General features: G+C 44.2%; 1 protein-coding gene across 2 annotated transcripts; it reads right to left on the reverse strand.

The window, feature by feature from the left end:
• Positions 1-233: 233 nt before the first annotated feature.
• COQ10B (coenzyme Q10B) lies at positions 234-20,183 on the reverse strand. Of its 2 annotated transcripts, XM_002712367.6 has the most exons (5): positions 20,037-20,183; positions 16,011-16,160; positions 10,008-10,200; positions 4,083-4,184; positions 234-1,285 (listed from the first exon to the last, which is right to left on the reverse strand). In XM_002712367.6, the coding sequence occupies exons 1-5, from the start codon at positions 20,156-20,158 to the stop codon at positions 1,118-1,120; spliced, it is 735 nt and encodes a 244-aa protein (XP_002712413.5). In that variant the 5' UTR covers positions 20,159-20,183; the 3' UTR covers positions 234-1,117. The 2 variants fall into 2 exon arrangements, with proteins under 2 accessions (XP_002712413.5, XP_089186253.1); XM_089330127.1 differs by lacking the exon at positions 10,008-10,200.
• Between the last annotated feature and the right edge of the window lie 2,965 nt (positions 20,184-23,148).

Below are 23,148 nucleotides of genomic sequence, written 5' to 3' on the forward strand. Positions count from 1 at the left end.
TTCAAGTGACTGAGTTCCTGCAACTCATATAGGAGACCTAGATTGAGTTCCCGGCTCCCAGTGGCCTCTTACAAGGGGGTGCTGTGGACACTGGGGAGTAAAACCAGCAAATGAAAGCTCTCTGTCTCCCTCTGTCTCTCTCTGCCTCTCAAATAAATAAAAATTTAAAAATAAATGCACACATACTGAAACAATATAGGATGACTTCAATAACCAAAGTTACTACAAAAAAATAAACAAATTAACTTTATTTTATCAAGTTACTACTTCAGTCCTTACATTGATTTGTTTAAAAAAATACCAGTTTGGAATACCTTATTCAAAGTGAGTACACATAATAAATAAAAATAGGGATGCATAGTGCTGCAGACACATCAACCAACTTTTCTTCATCTGTTGCCTCTGTTGTAACTAAAATTTGACACAAAATTAGCATTATTGAAAAAGCAACCAAAGTACCTACGAAAAGGGAGAAGTTTGCAAACTACTGGAAAAATAACTTCAGGCTCTGGACCACTTACCCAAAAAAAAATTTTTTTCCCATTGTTTCTCTGAGGCCAACCTCATTATAGCACCAATCATTTACTGTACCCATATGAACAATTTAAAGATATCAAAAGTGACAGGGGACATTCATTAACAATATTTATAAGTCAAAGTTTTTACTTTACATATATGGTGATAACCCCTAAGCCATGTGGCAGGCTCTACAGCAATAAGTTACAAATAGTCTGAATTTAATAACTTAGACATGAAATGGTTAATATATATACTGAGTATATCAACTGACCTTTTTTAGGAAAGGTGATCATGAAAAAGCTTAAATTTACAGTTTGTTTCTGCTCAGAAGAGAGATGTCTATTCTGGCAATAGTAACATCCCATTATAGTAAATGCAGAACATGCTAATGTAAGTATTACACTGAATTACATGACTAAAGAAATAATTCCATGTACAAGTAGGTCCATATTCTATGTGCAAATTTTCCATGGTGCAAGTTTACAATCAAAGTTAGGTGTAATAAATGCTTTCTGACTTCCAAAAACAAATCATGAAAGCACTTCCTAAGATTGAACAAACTAAAGTTACAAGTAGGTGACACCAGCTGTCTCTTTCTTTATGTGTGATGAACTTCATGAAGCATTAGTTCCCGAGGTATACTTGTTTCTGGACCATACAGCTTACATGCTCTTCTTTCAAAGGCAGCTACCATCTGCTTCACAACTTCATCAAAAAACAACGTGGCAAGCTGAGAGTGTAGAAGTGAGCGAAATTCAAAAGAAATCTGTAGGAAAATGTTAGAAGTTATTTTAGGAAGATCACTCTTGGGGTCGGCGCTGTGGCATGGCGGGTTAACACCCTGGCCTAAAGCGCCAGCATCCCATGTGGGCGCCGGTTCTAGTCCCAGCTGTTCCACTTTTGATCCAGCTCTCTGCTATGGCCTGGGAAAGCAATGGAAGAAGACCTAAGTCCTTGGGCCCCTGCACCCACGTGGGAGACCTGGAAGAAGCTCCTGGCTCCTGGCTTCGGATCAGCACAGCTCCAGCCACTGTGGCCATCTGGGGAGTGAACCATCAGACAGAAGATCTCTTTCTCTCTCTGCCTCTCCTCTCTCTGTGTAACTCTTTCAAATAAATAAATCTTAAAAAAAAAAAATCACTCTTTCATTACATCTCCATTTAGGACAGTGATGGTCACACTGTGAACTGGATAGCTAAGGCAGAGCTGTGTTGGTGTGTTTAGGTGATTTTTTTAGGACCTATGTAAAGAGGGAATCTTTACAGCGCTAAGCACAACTACCACAAGAAGCTTAAGTAAACATGGCCAGCTGATTTCATTTCAAGGCAAGAGTCTGTTTCTTAACAAGTTACAGAAGACAGGAAAAAAGTTTTCCTGAATACCACATTTATTACTCTGGTTTCTCATTAATGTACTCTCTTTAGTTCTAGCCTAACCCACAAAAGGAAAGAGGGAAGGGAAGTGATTGTTCACATAGAAAGAGCTGCAGAAAGATGAAACTGCATGTGAGCATGGCACACACATGTCTGACTCAGATCGGGGAGGTGGTTTAATCATAAAATAGCCAATGATTTAGAAGTTTACACTCCCTTACTGTTTTAGATGGAACTCAAGGCAACTTATTTCAAGGCAACTGGTCTGAGAATAGTATTTTCAGGACAAAATATCTTCTACATTTTAAAATGTTTTAACTTTTCAATCTAAAGTCAATCTGTTTATATAAAAAGATTGCAAAAATAGCACAAAAGAATTCCCAGTACCTATCACCCAGATCTGTGTTATTGTCTCATATCACTGTGTAGTTATCAAAATTGGGAAATTAACAGAGGAAATTACTATTACTAGATAATAATGCTAATATCTAGGGACAGCATTGTGACTTGGGTGGTTAAGCCACTATTTGCAACAACAGCATCCCATATCAGGGTGCCTGTTACAGTCTCAGCTGCTCTGTTTCCAATCCAGTTTCCTGCTAATGTGCCTGATAAGGCAGTGGAAGATGGACCAAGTAATTGGACCCCCGCAGCCCGTGTGAGAGACCTGGATGGGGTTCTTAGTTCCTGGCTTCAGGTTGGCCCAGACCTGACTGTGGCATTTAGGCAATGAACCAAAGGATGGAAGATCTCTCTCTCTCTCTCTCTTTCTCTCTTTGCCCTTCAAATAAATAAATAAATAAAATAAATCTTAAAAACAAATGATACATGCATTAAAAATGATAATATCTAATCTATTCAGACCTTACCCAAATTTCCAATTGTTCCACTAAAGTCCATTAATGTTTAATTTTTATTTAGAAGGCAGACAGTAAAAGATTTCCTATCTGCTGATTCACTCCTCAAATGTCCACAATAGCTAAGGCTGGGCCACGACAAAGCTAGGAACTGGGAATTCAATCTGGGTCCCCACATGGGAAGCAGGGTCCCAGTCAGGGACCCAATCACCCTACAAGGGTACATGTTAGAAGGAAGCAGAAATAAGGAGTGGAACTGGGACTTGAACTCAGGCACATGGAAACAGGATATGGGTATCCCAAAGCAGTATCTTCAGCACTGCACTTCTCCAAATTTCCACCCTAATATCCATTAATTTTTTTAATAAAAGCTACTCAAGATATGAGAATAGCACATGATAACTGAATCAAAATCACTACCATTTCTTAACAGCCAATGCCTAAGTTGCAAGTACTGAGAACTCATATGTATTTTCCTATTGGCAAACAAAAAGACACAAACTACTTAAAGTAGTAGCTCAGGTGAGGTGGTATGAACAAGAAAATTACCAGTCTCTAGATTTGAAAATCTTATTTTTCTCCTTTGTACTTTATTACTGAATCTTACATGACATTTGATTTAGCTTGGTGTTAATTATTTTAAACAAATCATACCTTTTTTTGGCTAGTCCCATGAAATTTTTAAAAAGTTTAACTCATTTATGTATTAGAAAGGCAAAGCAATAAACAAAGAGGGAGAGATAAGAGAAAAGGAGAGATCTACAATCCACAGATTCACTCTCCAAATGCCCGCAAAACCCAGGGCCAATCCAGGTCAAAACCAGGAACTAGGAACTCCATCTGAGTCTCCTATGTTGGTGGCAGGAACCAAAGTACCTGGGCCAATATTTGTCGCCCCTCCAAAGGATATTACCAGGAAGTTGAATTGGAGGCAGAGGTGCATTTGATTCTGCACTCTGATGCAAGATGCAGGCATTCCAAATGGTGCCACACCACAATGCCTACTTCTAATTTGGCTCTAATTTTAAATTACTATTAAGCTGGCAGTAAAGTCATGACATATATCTTATAATCTATGGACTTGTAAAAATTAGAAAATAGAAAAGAATAAATATTCAATGTTGGAAGAAAGAGAACAGAAACATTCATTAACACTAGTGCAGAAAGTGGCACATAACATTGAGAAATATAAGATTTTTTTTTTAAAGTATGTTTCCGTAACCTTTATGTGTGAGAGAAAATTATAGCATCAGGGTTCTAAAATAGATTATTATTTCTTTTCAAACTTCCTCTCAGATCTGAGATAAATCAAGGGCTTTTATGAGAGACTTACAGAAAAATCCAAGGTACAAGTTCTTGGGTAGCCAGGAAGACCTGGGCTAAAACGCCAAATAGTCTCCAAATGATTAAAAAGTTTCCCATCAGTACAGGATGCCTAGAATAGAACAAAAAGATAAAATAACAGTGAAATATCTTTGCTATCAGCCAGAATCTACCAAGATGGAAGCTAAATTTTTGAGCTCTTTGGCATATATAGGTAGCTCCCATTCTCTAACATTAAAATAATTCTGATTGAAACCTACAAGTTACCAACTACAATGTGAAATATGGTGGTCAGGTAGCAGGTAAAGCCACTGCCTGAGACACCAACATCCCATATGGGTGCTGGTTTGTGTCCCAGCTGCTCCACTTCTGATCTAGCTCCCTGCTAATGGCCTGAGAAGGGCAATGGAAGAAGGCCCAAGTTTTTGGGCCCCTGCACCCATGTGGGAGACCCAGAGGAAGCTCCTGGCTTCAGATTGGCACAGCTCTGGCCATTGTGGCCATCTGGGGAGTGAACCAGCAGATGGAAGACCTCTCTCTCAAAATAAACCATACTTAAGACTAACTTTTAATTATTTTATTTATGTGAGAGGCAGAGAGACAGAAACAGAGAGCAATCATCTGCTGATTTCCCCAAATGCCTGTAAAGCCTATGCGTAGGCCAAGCCAGAGCTAGGGACCCGGAGCTCAGTCCACCTCTTTCAGTTGGGTGGCAGAGACTCAATTACTTGAGCCATCACCTACTGCTGAGGTGTACATTAGCAGGAAGCTAGATTTGGGAACAGAGCACTCCCATATGGAGCTCAGACATCCCAACCAGTGTCATAATCACTAGGCTAAATGCCCATTCCAAGGTAAACATTTTGAAAAAAAAAATTTTTTTTTTTGACAGGCAGAGTTAGACAGTGAGAGAAAGAGAGACAGAGAAAGGTCTTCCTTCTGTTGGTTCACCCCCCCCCCCCCAAATGGCTGCTATGGCCGGCAAGCTGCGCTGATCCAAAGCCAGGAGCTAGGTGCTTCCTCCTGGTCTCCCATGCGGGTGCAGGGCCCAAGGACCTGGGCCATCCTCCACTGCACTCCCGGGCCACAGCAGACAGCTGGACTGGAAGAGGAGCAACAGGACAGAACTGGCACCCCAACCGGGACTAGAACCCAGGTGCCAGCGCCACAGGCGGATGATTAGCCTAGAGAGCCGTGGTGCCGGCATGAAAATTTTTTTTTACCTTTCTCCAGTGTTTTAGCATAGTGTGATCAAATTGTTATTAAAGTAGTATTTCAGTGACTATTATTTTATCATATGTAAATTTTTAGAACATTCACTGGCTTCTATCTTTAGTATCTTTTTACCAACATGTAAATGAGTATTTCTGATGTAAATTCTGTTTACAGTTTGAGTAGTTGACCTTTTTTTTTCTTCTTCTTCTTCTTTTTTTATTTTTTTAGCTTTTGACAGGCAGCGTGGACAGTGAGAGAGACAGACAGAGAGAAAGGTCTTCCTTTGCCGTTGGTTCACCCTCCAAAGGCCACCGCGGCCGACGCGCTGTGGCCAGCGCACCGCGCTGATCCGAAGCCAGGGGCCAGGTGCTTTTCCTGGTCTCCCATGCGGGTGCAGGGCCCAAGGACCTGGGCCATCCTCTACTGCACTCCCGGCCCACAGCAGAGAGCTGGACTGGAAGAGGGGCAACCCGGACAGAATCCAGCACCCCGACCGGGACTAGAATCCGGTGTGCTGGCGCCAAAAGGTGGAGGATTAGCCTATTGAGCCGCGGCGCCAGCCTATAGTTGACCTTTATAGTAATGATTTCACCATCTTAGCAGCTGATAACTGATTCACAAGTTTGATGAAGAGGAAATCAGGAAGAAACCTACAAACAGATTTTCAGTTGTTTGTCCCCCTATTTGAGTTTTCTTTGGAGAGATCCAGAATTTAATCAGAGAAATGGTCCTGTGTTCTGTGTTTAGGTACGCTATAACTAGGGGCATTAAAAATGGCTCTTTTATGAAACAAGCACTTTTGTGTGGTAAGACACTGCACAGTGTCCCGTATCAGAGTGTCTGGCTTGAGGCTGAGCTTCTCAGCTTCTGATACAGCCTCCTGAATCAGAGTGAATTCTGGGCTTATAGGTATATGGGTATTTGGGGAGTGAACCAGAGAATAGGAGATCTCTCTGTTTTTCTCTCTGCATTTTAAATAAATTGAAAATAAATAATAAAAATTATTTCAAAAAAGTATTATTTGGGCCAGCGCTGCGGCTCACTTGGCTAATCCTCAGCATGCAGCACCAGAACCCCGGGTTCTAGTCCCGGTTGGGGCGCTGAATTCTGTCCCGGTTGCTCCTCTTCCAGTGGCCCGGGAGGGCAGTGGAGGATGGCCCTAATGCTTGGGCCCTGCATCCAACCAACAGAAAAAGGAAGACCTTTCTCTCTGTCTTTCTCTCTCTCTCACTAACTCTGCCTGTCAAAAAAAAAAAAAAAGTATTATTTGGGGGAATGATAGTTTACCTATACAGATATTATTTGGAGAATAGTTTACCTATGCATGCTGATACATGTTGGATAGCCTTAGGGGAGGGACAATCTGAATTCTTGAGGGGAAATAATTATTCTTTTTAAGATATATTTATTTATTTGAAATTCAGAGTTACGCAGAGAGAGATAGAGAGAGAGAGGTCTTCCATCTGCTGGGTCACTCCCCAATTGGCCACAACAGCTGAAGCTGCGCCAATCTGAAGCCAGGAGCCAGGAGCTTCTTCCAGGTCTCCCACATGAGTGCAGGGGCCCAAGGACTTGGGCCTTCTTCCACTGCTTTCCCAGGCCATAGCAGAGAGCTGGATCAGAAGTGGAGCAGCAGAGACTCAAATCGGTGCCCATATGGGATGCTGGCACTGTAGGAGGTGGTTCCACCTTTTATGCCACAGCACCAGCCCCCTTAAGTATGGTTTAATAAAGTCATCTGATTTTTAAGAGTATCAAGATTCGATAATAAAATCTTATTTCAGTTATTTAAAGATAATATATTCTATATTTATAATCATTTAAGAAACCTACAGGAAATTTAACACTGAAGGAGAAGCAGCTGTTGGAAGTACTTCCTCTGACTTCTTTTATACAAAACGTGGCCTCATTGTACTCACACCAATGATCTAGCCCAAGGACACATGGATTTTTACTGGTATGTTTTGATAGGAGTGCTGCCAAAGACCTCATTTCTAAGTGCAGAGACAATGGAAACAGTACAAGCTGTTATGGTAATAACCTCCTACTGACTGGTCTGGGTGGATTGACTTAGACCATCATATAATCTCACCCAAATAAAACGCTTATATTGTGAACTAGGCAGTAAGATCCATAGAACTGTTGCTGCTATTAAATTTGCTGAAAATTTTCAAGGGCTTCTGGCCATAAAAGATTGATATAGACAATATTTACTGACATATTAAGTCACAGGCACATTCTGGGCAGCTAATCATTCATAGAAAATGTCATTCGGCTTCTGTTTTGTTTTTGAATATTTGAGAGTGAGTGATTTTCCCACCTGCTGGTTCACTCTCCAAATAGCTGCAATGGCCAGGGCTAGGCTGGGCCAAAACCAGGAGCCTAGAACTCCATCCAGGTCTCCCATGTGGGTGGCAGGGTCCCAAGTACTTGGGCGATTTTGTGCTGCTTTCCCAGGTGTATTAGCAGAGAGCTGGATCAGAAGTGGAACAGCTATAATAGAGTACTTAAATGGGTTACCAGCATCACAGGCAGTAGTTTAACTTGCTGACTCCACTTGGCTTCTGTTTTTCCCTCAGGCATAATAACTTTTTCTGTATATCACATCTATGTATTAGGTATTAAAATTTAGAATCCTGGAAGTGCTCAAAGTTATTCTGAGCTTACTGTGAACACCTGTAGACCTGCCAATAGCCCAGGAATATAGGTAGTGACAGCTTGCTAAGCAAGGAGCCCCTCTGACTCCCATCATTGTGATACTGCTGCTGAAGATAGAGAGATGAAGAAGACAAGGCCCTCTTCCCTTAAGTAATTCAATCTTGTCAAAGAGAAATCCAGTGGAATATACTTATATTATATTATATTATACATATTACACTAGTTATACTATTATAATAAATATACTACAGAGTGATAAGAGAAATGAAATATGTAAAAAGCTCAGAGGAATCACCAAGGTCTCGTGAAAAGACAGGGAGAAAATAACACCAAACAATTGGAATCTGAAGGAATAACAGACAAAGAGTTAAGTGCATTACAGGCAGAAAAGTGAACAGTATACAAAAGTACAGAGCTGTGTGGCAGGAAGCACTATAGTACCATGTGTAGTACATAGTACTGCCTGAACACTTAGGATGGATGTGTGAGGAGGGAGGGAGACATAGATGGGTCTGTGTATAATGATTAAGAGATGGACTTTATCCTGTATGTTTTAAGAAGCCGAGACAGAAAAACAGCCAAAGTGGGTGAAGGGCAGAGAAGATAAAATTTTTCAAGAATTCTTTTAGTTAAAGAAGTATAATATACTAAGATTTAAGTTTTGTTTTTAAATATTTATTTATTTGAAAGGTGGAAATACAGAGAGAGAAGGAGAGAGAGAACGAGAGTGAAGGGTTGATCACTCCCCAAATGACTGCAACGGCAGGGGCTGGGCCAGGCCAAATCCAGGAGCCAGGAGTTTCTTCCGGGTCTCCCATGTGGGTGGTGGGGGCCAAGGACCAAGGCTACCCATTGCCACCCTCCCAGGTGCATTAGCAGGGAGACAGATCAGAAGTGGAACAGCCAGAACTTGAACTGGTACCCATAAGGGATGCTGGCGCTGCAGGTGGCAGCTTAACCTTCTACACCACAGCACTGTCCCCTAAGGTGTTAAGTTTTAAGAGTCTGAATGATAAGCGACTGAGATCAAAGAATAGAAAATATTATAGATTATAAAAACATCCATGGTGTCAGGCAGACTAAGTTACAGTCTCAGCTCTGTGATCCTGAGCAAGTTATCTAACTATTCTAAGTTTCAGTTTGCTTAATTAAAAGATGGAGAATAATGATACTTGGACCTCAAAGGACTTCTGTAAAGATTATATGAGTAATTTAAATAAATAATGAAAAGGGACCCAATAAATGTAAGCTACGAAGAGAGGCTCTTAGCTTCACTGGACAGTACACTTCTGGATTCTGCACCAGAAAGGGTGCATCTGAGAGTTGGTCGCCCTGTAATGCCTGATGAAAAGCTAACTAGGGCACTTAGCTCTGAACAATTACCAAGAAATGAGATCTCTATTACATCCTGTATGTGCAAAATACAACTCAGCTTTTAAAGGCCACTACGGGGCCAGCGTTGTGGCGTGGCTGCTGCTTGGGAAGCAGGCATCCCATGGGGGCGCCGGTTTGTGTCCCAGCTGTTCCACTTCTGATCCAGCTCCCTGCTATGGCCTGGGAAAGAAGTAAAAAATGGCCTAAGTCCTTGAACCCCTGCACCTGGGTGGGACACCTGGAAAAGGCTCCTGCTACTGGCTTTGGATAAGTACAGCTCCGGCCGTTGCAGCCAGTTGGGGAGTGAACTAGCGGATGGAAGACCTCTCCCCTCTCTCTGCCTCTCTTTCTCTCTCTGTGTAACTCTAACTTCCAAATAAATAAATAAATCTTTAAAAAAAAAAAAAAAAGGTAAATTTACTGAATAAATTTACTAATTTCTCAGTGATAAAACATTTAATAGATTTTTTTAAAGCCTCCCTTTTCCATAATCTATTTAAATTCTTAGTTGGAAAGAATAATGCTAACATTCTATGAAATAAACACAATTAGGAGCTGTAATAATACATGGTTCATTTTCCCGCTACCTTCCTACTAGTTTAGAGAAGTATTTTCAAGTTATTACACTTTAACCCACTTGATATAATTAAATTTGCAAAGACTTCAACAACAACAAAAAAACTATTACCTTCACCAAATGTGGTTTCACCAAGGTTACAACTGATGTATATCGTTCCAGCACAGGTGGAAATCCAATTTCTAATCGTGTTTTACAATATCCAGATCTCCTTGATATTATATCTGATTTTTTGCACCAAGGAACAAAATGCTTGTAATCCTCCATTCCTGATACCACATCATACATTTCCTGCATTGAATAGCTTAAAAAAAAAAAAGTGTTAACTGCACTACTTATATTGTATATATGCATTCTTTACATTGAAAATGAATAAAACATACTGTGTATGAGGCAATAAATCATTTGGAACACACGCTAAACGACAACCTGGAATAAGTGACTTCAAAACAACAAAGAAAATAAAAGGGTTCTAAATATACATCTACACAGAAGTCACAATTTGGCAGCCCATGGGTTGGATCTGGTTTACAGATGTGGTTTTCGAAATTTTAATTAGTTACTGGCACTTAAAAAGTTAAAGCTTAAATAAAAACTGAAAAAAAGGGAAGATCTTGATGCAATGTGTCCATATGCATACATAGTAAGAACTGGCTTGTGTTGAGGCACAGTGGGTTAAGCCGCTGCTTGATGCAGGCATCCCATATTACAGTGCTAGTTTGAGTATTAGCTGGTCCTCTTCTAATCCAGGTCCTTGCTAATGCACCTTGGAAGGCAGAAGAAAATGGCCCACAGGCCGGCACAGTGGCACAGTGGTGCAGTGGGTTAAAGCCCTGGCCTGAAGTGCTGGCATCCCATACGGATGCTGGTTTTAGTCCCAGCTGCTCCTCTTCTGATCCAGCTCTCTGTTATGGCCTGGGAAAGCAGTAGAAGATGGCCCAAGTCATTGGGCCCCTGCACCCACATGGGAGACCCAGAAGAGGCTCCTGGCTCCTGGCTTCAGATCAGTGCAGCTCCGGCCATTGCGGCCATCTGGGGATTGAATCAGCGGATGGAATACCTCTCCCTCTGTCTCTACCTCTCTCTGTAACTCCTTCAAATAAATAAAATAAATCTTTTGGCGGGCACCTCGACTCACTTGGCTAATCCTCCGCCTGCGGCACCAGCACCCAGGTTCTAGTCCCAGTTAGGGCGCTGGATTCTGTCCCGGTTGCTTCTCTTTCAGTCCAGCTCTCTGCTGTGGCCCAAGAAGGCAGTGGAAGATGGCCCAAGTGCTTGAGCCCTGCACCCACATGGGAGATCAGGAAGAAGCGCCTGGCTCCTGGCTTTGGATCGGCACAGCGCCCGGCCGTAGCAGCCATTTGGGGGGTGAACCAATGGAAGGAAGACCTTTCTCTCTTTCTCTCTCACTGTCTAACTCTGCCTGTAAAAAAAAAAAAAAAAAAAAATGGCCCAAGCACTCAAGCACTTGGGTCCTTGGGTCCCTGCTATCCACATGGGAGAATGGGAGATCTAGACAGAGTTTTTGCCTCCTGGCTTTGGCCTGGCCCAGCCCTGGATGTTGCAGGCATTTGGGGAATAAACCAGATGGAAGATCGATCGATCTCTCTCTCCACTTCTCTCTGTTACTCTGCCTTTGAGTAAATAAATCTCTTCCCACCTCTCTCTCTGTCATTCTGCCTTTAAAAAAAAAATGGCTTCAGGTCAGGTGACTAATAATTCCTTACCTTAAGCCAATAATTTCACTTCCAGCAAGTTATCATTCAAAAATACTCCCATAGGCTGTTGCTGTGGCGTAGCAGGTAAAGCCACTGCCTGCAGTGCCAGCATCCCATATGGGCGCTGGTTTGAGTCCTGGCTGTTCCTCTTCCAATCCAGCACTCTGCTATGGGCCTGGGAAAGCAGTGGAAGATGGCCCAAGTTCTTGGGCCCCCGCATCCGCATGAGAGATCCAGAAGAAGCTCCTGGCCCCTGGCTTCGGATCGGCACAGCTCTGGCTGTTGCAGCCATCTGGGGAGTGAACCAGTGGATGGAAGACCTCTCTCTCTCTTTGCCTCTCCTTCTCTCTCTGTAATTCTTTCAAGTAAATAAATAAATCTTTAAAAAAAATACTCCCATATTGGACAAAAAAATGTCACTTCAATATTGATTATGGTTTGGGGAGAAAAGGAAGCAACCAAAATATCTATCAGAAGACAGATATTAATAGATATTAATTAGTAATAATAAATTATAAATTATAAATAAATGGTACACCCATACTCTACTTCTCAAATAAATAAAATCTTAAAAAAAAAAAAAGACAAAAATTATCTTACAGGGATAGGTGCTTGGCTTAGCACTTAAGGCACTAGGGCTCCATATTAGAATGCTTGCATTTGATTCCCACCTCTGACTCTCAGTTCCAGCTTCCCACCAGTGCAGACTCTAGGAGTTGATATCCCAATTAACTGGGTCCCTGCCACTCACACTGAGTACCTGGATTGAGCTCCTGGCTCCAGTTCTTGCCCTGACATAGCCCTAACCCAGCCAATGTGGGCATTTGCAGGTGGGAGCTCTGCCTGTCTCTCTGCCTTTTTTTCTTTTTTTAAAGATTTATTTATTTTTTGTAGGGCAGTTAGAGAGAGGCAGAGGCAGAGAGAGAAAAAGGTCTTCCATCTGTTGGTTCACTCCCCAGATGGCCACAATAGCCGGAGCTGTGCCAATCGGAGGCAGGAACCAGGAGCTTCTTCTGGGTCTCCCACATGGATGCAGGGCCCCAACGACTTGCACCTCTTCTACTGCTTTCCCAGGCGATAGCAGAGAGCTGGATGGGAGGTGGAGCAGCTGGGACTCAAAATGGCATCCATATAGGATGCTGGCAATGCAGGTGGTGGCTTTACCTGATATGTCACAGCACTGGTCCCATCTCTGCCTTTCAAATATATACATACATACATAAATCTTTGAAAAAAGTTACAGAAAATGTGTAACATAAAAAAAAAACCATGCATGGGCCGGCGCCGTGGCTCACTAGGCTAATCCTCCGCCTGCAGTGCCAGCACCCTGGGTTCTAGTCCCAGTTGGGGCGCCAGTTCCGTCCCGGTTGCTCCTCTTCCAGTCCAGCTCTCTGCTGTGGCCCGGGAGGGCAGTGGAGGATGGCCCAGGTCCTTGGGCCCTGCACTCGCATAGGAGACCAGGAGGAAGTGCCTGGCTCCTGGCTTCGGATCAGCGCAGTGCGCCGGCTGCAACACACCGGCTGTAGCAACCACTTGTCAGGTGAACCAATGGAAAAAGGAAGCCCTCTCTCTCTGTCTCTCTCTCTCACTGTATAACTCTGCCTGTCCAAAAAATAAAAATTAAAAAAAAAACAACATACACATGGATTTCAATTTTTTTGGTAGCAAAATAAACTTATATTCTTAAAAAAAAATTACCTACTTTTTTTTGTGAAAGGCAGAGACAGAAAGAGATGGAAATAGAGAAAGATCTTCCACCTGCTGGTCCACTGCCCAAATGCCTGTAACAGCCAGGACTAAGCCAGACTGAAGCAGGGAGCCTGAAACCTAGTCTGGGTATCCCATATGGATGGCAGGGATCCAAGTGCTTGAGCCATTACTAGCAACCTCCTAGGGTATGCATTAGCAGGAAGCTGGAATCAGAAACACAGACACTCTGATGTAGGAATCCCAAGCAGTGTCTTAACTGTAACACCAAGTACCTGTCCAGTTATAATTGTACTAATAGAAAAAAAAAGGAAAACTATCTGATTCCCCCATAGATAGTAAAATATCAGACACATTCCCAGTAGAGTAAGAAATAATACAAACATGCTGGAGACAGCATTGTCGCGTAGCAGGTAAAGCTATGCAACACCAGCATCCCATATGGGCACTGGTTCCTGTCCTGACTGCTCCGCTTCGGATCCAACTCCCTGCTAATGGCCTGGGAAAATAGCGGAAGGCAATCCAAATGCTTGGGCTCCTGCCATCCACATGGGAGACCCAGAAGAAGCTCCTGTCTTTGGCCTGGCTCAGCCCTGGCTGTTATGGACACTTAGGGGTCTGAACCATCAGATGGAAGTTCTCTCTCTCTGTGTCTCTCCCCGCCCCAGCACTTTCAAAAAAAAAAAAAACAAAAAAAAAAAAAAACAAAAACAAAGATACTGCTGTTAAATATACATACGCATGGATGTGTATATTCAGCTGATGCACATTCTGAGAGACAACAGGTGATGGCTCAAGTATGTGGTCCTCTGTACCCATATGGGAGGCCTCCCACAGTGTCAATTAGCAAAAAGCCAGAATTGGAAGTGGAGCTAGACTTTTACCTAGGTAATCCGATATGGGATAGAGGTATCTTAAGTGGAGTCATTGTCGTCATCTTCTTTTTTTGTTATTTATTTTAGAGGCAGAGTTACAGAGACAGGGTGTGAGTGTGAGTGTGAGTGTGAGAGAGAGAGAGAGAAAGAAAGAGAGAGAGGTCTTCCATCTGCTGGATTACTTCCCAAATGGCCACAACAATCAGAGCTGGGCCAATCCAAACAGGAGTTTCCTCCGGGTCTCCCACATGGGTGCATGGGCCCAAGCACTTGGGCCATCTTCTACTGCTTTCCCAGGCCATAGCAGAGAACTGGATCAGCAGAGGAGCAACTGGGATTCAAACCAGCGGCCATACAGGATGCCAGAGTCACAGGTGGAGACTGAATCTACTATACCACAGCGCAGGCCCCATGGAATCTTTTTTTTTAATAAAAGATATTTTTAATTTATTTATTTGAAAGGCAAAATTACTGAAAAACAGAAAATTATCTTCCCTCTGCTGGTTCAGTCCCCAAATGGCAACAACAGCCCCTAGGCCAGGCTGAAGCAAGGAGCCCAGTGCCCCAATTAGGTCTCCCATGTCGGTGCCTGCAACACAATGCCAGCCCCCAAGTAGTCATAACTACAAAACCAAATGCCTATTCCCCATTTCTTAACAGTACCAGCTACAGCAAAATGTCCACCTATCCAAAGATTTGCACTCCTTTACATAGTATTGTTACTAGGAAGCACCTACTCATCAGTCAGTGCCATTCCCAGTCTCTATCTGCTTTGCATTTATATGGGGGGGTCACATGACTAGTTCTTGCCAACAATAACACAATAAAGACTAAGTAATTACTGAAGTCATCAACAGGATAGAGCTTGGGTTCCTGAATCACTACTTGGGAAAAAAATTACCCAATGATAAGGAATACCCAATTTGTTTTTTTGTTTTTTGGTTTTTTTTTTTTTTTTTTTTTTGATAAGGAATACCCATTTGAATGTTACATAAGAAAATAATAAACTTTTGGGTTTATTTGTATAATTACCAGCATTACTTTAACTAATACAGTGACGAACCAGTAATAAAGGTATACTTAGTGGCCAGAGTTACAAGTCTTTACACAAAAAATCAAAAAAAAAAAAAGTGCACAAATAAAATTGTCTATACCTACCTTTGGGGTACAATGAACAAACTGAGAAGTTTCTTCCATCTGCTGGTTCACTATCAACAGTCAGGGCTGAGCTAGGCCCAATCCAGGAGCCTGGAACTCCACCTGGATCTGCAATGTGGGTGGCAGGAACCCAAGCACTTGGGCCATCTTAGAACTGGAGCAATCAGGACTCAAACTAGCACTCATTTGGGATGCTGGTGCTGCATGTGGTGGCTTAAACCGCTGTGCCACAAGGCCAGCCCCAGAGTTGGGTAGCCTTAAAGCCCACAACATCTAACATATTTACTATATGGCTCTTCAGAAAAAAGTTTACCAACTCTTGCTCTAGATTAGGAGCCTCTCAGTATGTCAGTATGTACTTACTTATGCATGTATACATGTGAGGAAGCTAGGTAAACACATGGACTAACATATTAAGAACACTGCATTACAGAAAACAATAGTGTACAAAAATGTAGTTCTACACAAATCATTTTCTTTATATGTCAAGGTTTAAATCTATCCTATAAAGTTGGCTGTAATTAAATTTTCCCAACAAATATTTATAAAACAACAAGGTCTTCAACAAGGCCAACTTAGAAAAGCCAGAGAGAAAGAGGCATGACACTCCACTGGAAACTGTGAACATGCTTTTAGTAGAATTATTATATACAAACCCTATAATTCTTCGCTCTGAGTATTCTTTCCTCTTGTTTATTAATGGTGCAGCAATTCTGAAGAAAGTTCTTGCATGTATCTCCTTGGGTAGCATTGAGGTATGTAGCGTAAGAGATCTGTTCATCAGTATCCCACAGGAAGCTAAGTATCTAAAAAGACAAAAAATAATCTGATTTAGATGTGCACTGAAAAATAAGAGGAAGCTCAGTTTAAAGAGACTGTAAAACAACTGTCACATTTTAGAAGCCTCTATCACTTCAGAATATTCTTGAAAAAAGATACACACAAGCACAGGAAAAATGAAGCTTCACAGGCACCACACAGAAAACTAAAAATAACAGTTTATAGTTAGATTAGAAGCTTCGGATACAAAAGGTATTACTTCCCAGAAAGTTGGTTTTCAGTCTACAGTCATGTGTTACAACATAATATACCATACATTTGCAAGATTATTCATCATCTATTTCTTTTAAAAAATTATTTATTTATTTTGAAAGGGAGAGGAGGGGCCAGCGCTGTGGCACAGTGGATTAAAGCTCTGGCCTGAAGCATCGGCATCCCATATGGGCGCCGGTTCTAGTCCCTGCTGCTCTTCTTCCGATCCAGCTCTCTGCTATGGCCTCGGAAAGCAGTGGAAGATGACCCAAGTCTTTGGGCCCCTGCACCCACGTGGGAGACCAGGAAGAAGCTCCTGGCTCCTGGCTTCTGATCAGCGCAGCTCCGGCCGTTGCGGCCATCTGGGGAGTGAACCAGCAGGTGGAAGACTTCTCTATCTGTCTCTACCTCTCTCTGTAACTCTTTCAAATAAATAAAATAAATCTTAAAAAAAAAAAAAAAGGGAGAGGGAGGGATGGAAAGAGGGAGGAAAAGGTTAGAGGTTAGAGGTTAGAGGTTAGAGATTAGAGATTAGAGGTTAGAGGTTAGAGGTAGAGGTAGAGAGAGATAATCTTCAATCCACTGGCTCATTCCCGAAGATGGCTGTAACAGCCAGTGCTGGGCCAGGCTGAAGCCAGGAGCCAGGAGCTTCATCAGAGTCTTCCATAGCAGTGGTACAGGCCCAAATACTTGGGCCATCTTCCACTGCTTTTCCCAGGCCATTAGCAGGGAGTTGGGTCAGAAGTGGAGCAGCCAGGACAGGAACTGGTACCCATATGGGATGCAGGCAGCACAGCATGGGGTGGCTTTACCCGTTATGCCACAATGCCAGCCCCTTCTTTTTGAAAAAGATTTGTTCATTTGAAAGGCAGAGTAAGGGGGTGGGGAGGGAGGGCTGGGAGAAAAAGAGATCTTCCATACACTGGTTCTCTCACCAAATGGCTACAACAGCCAGGACTGGGCCAAGCTGAAGCCAGAGCCAGGAACTCCATCCAGGTCTCCCACAGGGTGGCGGGAGCTGTTACCTAATGCCTTTCCAAGCACATTAGTAGAAAGCTAGAATGGAAGTAGAAGGGCTAGGACTCAAATCGGCACTCTGATACAGATACTGGTGTCCCAAGTTGAGATTTAACTCACTGTGCCACACTGCTAGGCTCTCTTTATCTGTTTGTCAATTCACCTTCTCTGCTCAGGTTATCTTCCCGGCTGGACCGACAGGGGTTCCTCAATTCTTGATTCACACAAATCAAACTTGAAATTTGGTCTTCCTCTAACATCAGAAATCTGGGTGCCAGGCCGGTGCTGTGGCTTACTAGGCTAATCCTCCGCCTGGCAGCGCCAGCACCCCGGGTTCTAGTCCCAGTCAGGGCACTGGATTCTGTCCGGGTTGCCCCTCTTCCAGTCCAGCTCTCTGCTGTGGGCCGGGAGTGCAGTGGAGGATGGCCCAAGTGCTTGGGCCCTGCACCCCATGGGAGACCAGGAGAAACACCTGGCTCCTGGCTTCGGATCATCGCGGTGCGCCGGCCGCGGCGGCCATTGGAGGGTGAACCAACGGCAAAAGGAAGACCTTTCTCTCTGTCTCTCTCTCTCACTGTCCACTCTGCCTGTCCAAAAAAAAAAAAAAAAAATTATACCAATAAAAGTGAACTGTCACTTTGCTAAATAAGGCAGAATAGTGGAAATAAAATAGTTAATTTAGCGTTCCCCTTAAAACAGAAAACACAATAGGATCCCTGTTAGCTAGACTGATTATAGGAACTAAATTTGATGCACAGAAAGCCTAATCACCATTTCTGTCCAAAGACATTCTCTTAAAAATTATAACTATTTTAACAGCTGAATCTATTTTTCCTGCTTTTTGTATTCCATATATACTTCCTGATATTGGAAGCCAATTATATTACAGATCTGTACACAGTTATTAATACACAAACCAGCATCAGAAAAAGCAATTTTTCTTATGTAAATCTTTATTTTTAAAAAAATTCTTGTTTCTAGGCAGGCGTCATGGCTCACTAGGCTAATCCTCTGTCTGTGGCGCCGGCACACCCGGTTCTAGTCTCAGTCGGGGTGCCGGATTCTGTCCCGGTTGCTTCTCTTCCAGTCCAGCTCTCTGATGTGGCCAGGGAGTGCAGTGGAAGATGGCCCAGGTCCTTGGGCCCTGCACCCCATAGGAGACCAGGAGAAGCACCTGGCTCCTGGATTTGGATCAGCGGAGTACGCCGGCCGCAGAGCACCGGCTGTGGCGGCCATTGGGGGGTGAACCAACTGAAAAGGAAGACCTCTCTCTCTGTCTCTTTCTCTCTCACTGTCCATTCTGCCTGTCAAAAAAATAAAAATAAAAATAAAAATAAATTGTTTCTAAAGAGGTGAGCATGTGGTTGACTAAGAGGCTTACTTTTCACTATATGTGGTTTGGTACCATGTGCATGTGTTGTTCTTTAAGGTCCACAAAAAGATACTTTCACACAAGCTGATTATAATCCCCAGGGAAATGTCTATTTAAAGCAAACTGGTAGGTTTCCTGATCAATTTGCATTCAAGGGTTACAGAGCTCTAGACAGCACATCTATTTTTACACACCATAAAAGATAATGTCTTCAGCTGCAGTAGAAGCAGCCAAACAATCATCTACACAGTTAAACCATGAAAGGAATACTACACAGTTTGTCTTGCCACTAACCTTCCAATACTACTACTCTCTTAGTCTAAGGCCAGAATCTATGTTAATGCTACAGATTATATTTGTTTTGTTTACAAGCCAGTATTTTATAACACTATACAAGCAGATCGGTCTAAAGTATGAAGGCGTTATGTTCTGTTTGGAACTACTTTTTGAGGCTATTTCCTAAAGCAGGAGTAAAGGATATAGGATTTTATTTGCTTCATCCAATACGGGTCAAAGAATTTGGAATCGGCAGCGCTGTTGGTACCTTTAAAAATTCTTTGTTGGTCCTAAATGCCCAGATTTGTACTTTCTCCCTCTGCCCCGCACTGTACACGTCTGCCTAAAGTTTAATTTTTAGAGAACAGTGCTATTGGTAAAAGGAAACTTAGTAAAAGAATGGTATCTTCCTGTCTCCACCTCCATTCTCCTCCCACCTCCACCAAGAATGAACCAGCCAGGAAAATCGCAGACAGACTCTGGCTCAAGGTTACGCGACGCTCACCGTGGAGCCACTAACTCCAGGTCCTCACGGATTTCGTGTGCGGGGCCGAAGACCCTACCAGAGCCTGGGACAGCCGCTCCGACCACCGGCGCGCAGGCGCAGAGGCCAAAGACCAGCCCCCACCGGGCCCCCAGCGCCAGCCTCCGCGCAGGGAAAACTTGCCCACAGCAGCAGCAACAGGCACTAGGCGAGGAGGCCAGAAAAAACACAGGCGGCTGAGCTGCTTTATCAGCCGCTTCGTCAACGATTCACCGCCTCTCGCGAAGGCAGCGAGCCACAAACACGGACGTCACCGAACCTCGGGCCCCGGATGAAACGCGCGGCGCAGAGTCCCTCAAATGCCCAACGCAGGAGACCCGTTTACTCCAGAGACGCGAAAAGGCACCGGAACCAGCTCCGCCATGCCCCAATCCTCCGGGTCCACTCCCTCAGCAGGCCTAGGCGGAAAAACCCCCTCGCGGCGCCCCGGTTGTTGATTACCTGACATTCCGCGCGGGCCCCCCGGCTGGAGCCAGGGCTTCAGCCGCTGTCGCCGACTTCGGCCGGCATCCCGATACCACTCTTGTCAAAGCCCTAGGACCGGTTCGCGCTGCCATGGTCATCTCAACGAAGCCGGTCGCCACCTCCAGGACCAGGCCAGCGGCACCGCCCTGATGTCGGGGCGTGCCGCCGGCTCCGGCGACTTTCAGCCAATCGGGTGGCCCTCTGGGCAACCAGACACGCCCCTTCTTCCTTCTTGCTTGCGCAAAGCTGACGCACGCTTCCACCGCCTGAAGGCCGTGTGTAAACGCGTTCGTCATGCTGTTGTCCAATCAGGGGAGCGCAGGGCCGCTGGGACACACCTTCCCGCTCCACCCACTCTCGCGCGCAGGTTACGTAGCATCCACTGCGCCGCCCAGGCCACCTCCCGCGCTGTAACTCTAACCCGGATTTGCGGAGAGCCGCCGGTCTCCGAGAACCTGCTTCCGGTCGCGAGGCCCCACACGTGAGCCTCACCCAGGGGTAGAGGGAGCCAGAAAGTCGGGGTGTGAATTATGTAACTGTACGGACCCCGAGGGCGGAGCCTGACACGGTGTCGGTACTGGCTTGCGAATTCTGGGCTTCAAAGTCCTGCTCTTTAATGATTGTCAAAGTACTTTCCTTGCCTACCACAACCCGTTGATATGAGGGCAGCATAAGGTTACATTAAGACCCAGTCAGCTAACGGCCGTTCTGATTTTTTTCCTGCATGGCCAACATATTTATTGGTGTTTGAGTTTCTCTTATCCCATATAAGTCAGACAATTTTGCTTTGATTCATTAATTTCAGGAATCATTCAAGTCCAAGCTGCTTTTTTCTGTTCTCACATCTTTATTTTACTATTGTTTCCTGTAAACTGTAAATGAGGATGACAACACTACCTGTTTGATACTTTTGAGGCACAAATAAGATTGTTGGTTAAATGCAACCAACAAATAATTTGGGGGCTTTTCTTGGTGCGGGAGAAGCGAACAAAGTCTTGACCATTATTGAGCGTATTATATTCTAGTGGAGGAAAGAAACCGATGAATATTTAATACAATGTTAGATGAAACAAGATAGGGAAAGGAGAGGGAGAGATCATGTGGGGTGCTGTTTCATACAGAGTGGGCAGGTGAGCCTCTGAGCAGGTAATACTAAACAAAGGTCTAGAAATGAAGGGGGATTACCCTCAGGTATAGGAAACAGTACATGGAAAGGCCCCAGACATGAAAGATCTTGCAATGCTTTAGGATGAGCAAGGGGTTTGGAACACAGCAAGAGGAAGAAACTGGCAGGAAATGCCATCAGAGAGATGGGACTTTATCATCATGCCTGGCAGCCATAGAACCAACTTTGGATTTTTAAGATTGATTGATTAATTGATTGATTTGAAAGGCAGAGTTACACACTCATAGAGAGAGAGGGAGAGACAGAGAGAGGTCTTCTACTCCCTGATTCATTCCGCAAATGGCCACAACAGCCAGAGCTGGGCTGATTTGGAGCCAGGAGCTTCTTCTGGGTCTCCCACGTGGGTGCAGGGGCCCAAGTACTTGAGCCACCCTCTGCTGCTTTCCCAAGCACACTAACATGAATCTGGATCAGAAATGGAGCAGCCGGAACTGAATCAGTGCCCATATGGGATGCCACCGCAGATGGTGGCTTTACCCACAGTGCTGGCCCCCTGTCAAACACTTTTCAATACAACATATGATGTACTTGTTGGATGAGATTGTTCTGTAGCTATGTAGATAATTCTGTAAAAGATTACCTTCAAATACGTAGTCCCTGCTTGCTTTAGATCTAAATTATCCAGTAATATTTTCCTTTAAAGAATATTTTCAGCTGGTGCTGCAGCTCAACAGGATAATCCTCTGCCTGCGGTGCCGGCACACCGGGTTCTAGTCCCGGTCGGGGCGCTGGACTCTGTCCCGGTTGCCCCTCTTCCAGTCCAGCTCTCTGCTGTGGCAGGGAGTGCAGTGGAGGATGGCCCAAGTGCTTGGGCCCTGCACCCCATGGGAGACCAGGTGTAAGGACAAATTTTTAGGATGAAGAAGCTTGTATCTAGGTTCGGCTGTGGTAAACAAGTAACTTGTCTGCCAGATGACCTTCTCCTGCTCCTTGGGAGCCTGCCTGGCCAGTTCCCAGGGAGGAGGATAAAGGAATGTTTCTGATAAACAGGTGGGCATGCTTTGTGTCTTGGCTCTCTGGCCAAGATCCGAGACGGGACGCACTGCTTGCCTAAAATCCTGGCAATGAGCCCCCTTTGTCCTTGTGGGCTTTAAGAGGGAGCCAGAGCAAGCCTCTGCTGCTGCTGTTCCATCCCGGGGGAGCACGCAGTCATGCTGGACGTTGAATGTGCACGTGATGATTACTGATGATGTTTGGTTCTCAGTATGGATCCTTTTCCGGTGCTGTGTGAAGATTGCCTAGTGGTAAATTCCCGAGTTGAGTCCCTACTCTTAGGGAATCCCCCCCACCTTCTTTCTCTCTCTCTCTGCCCTACTCTAAAAATTTGCTACTTAAATAAACTACTTGTTTCTTTACACTACAAGGCTTGCAGAGTATTTCTTGCAGATCGAACTAAAAGTAACTAAGTCTGTGCACAGCAGACAGCTAAAAAAGCACCTGGCTCCTGGCTTCGGATCAGTGCGGCACAGCCCGCTGGCCGCAGCGGCCATTGGAGGGTGAACCAACGGCAAAGGAAGACCTTTCTCTCTCTGTTTCTTTCTCTCTCACTGTCCACTTTGCCTGTCAAAAAAATTAATAAAAATGAACATTTTCATCATATTACTCCCCTGCTTAAAAACCAGTGGTGAGGGCCTGCATTGTAACACAGCAGGTTAAGTTGCTGCCAGGAGGGAATGCAGGCATGCCATATCAGAGTGCTGGTTTGAGTCCTGGATGCTCTGCTTCTAATCCAGCTTCCTGCTAATGTACCTGGGAAAGCAGCAGATGATGGCCCAAGCACTTAGGTCCCTGCCACTCACATGAGAGACCCAAATGGAGTTCTTGGCTCTTAGTTTCAACATGACATCCCCCCCCCCCCAGTTGATGTGGGTATTTGGGGAGCGAACCAGCAGATGAAAGATC

This window comes from Oryctolagus cuniculus, chromosome 3 (assembly GCF_051225735.1).
Source record: "Oryctolagus cuniculus isolate XC-2025 breed Fujian yellow rabbit chromosome 3, ASM5122573v1, whole genome shotgun sequence".
NCBI lineage: Eukaryota > Metazoa > Chordata > Mammalia > Lagomorpha > Leporidae > Oryctolagus > Oryctolagus cuniculus.

What these genes read in the sequence shown, in the direction of transcription:
- COQ10B (XM_002712367.6), bottom strand. Translation starts at nt 20,158, where the DNA reads ATGACCATGGCAGCGCGAACCGGTCCTAGGGCTTTGACAAGAGTGGTA. An exon ending in GGGCCCGCGCGGAATGTCAG is followed by an intron (nt 16,161 to 20,036) that starts GTAATCAACAAC and finishes TTGTCTTTTTAG; the next exon opens with ATACTTAGCTTCCTGTGGGA. An exon ending in TGAAACCACATTTGGTGAAG is followed by an intron (nt 4,185 to 10,007) that starts GTAATAGTTTTT and finishes GTTCTATTCTAG; the next exon opens with GCATCCTGTACTGATGGGAA.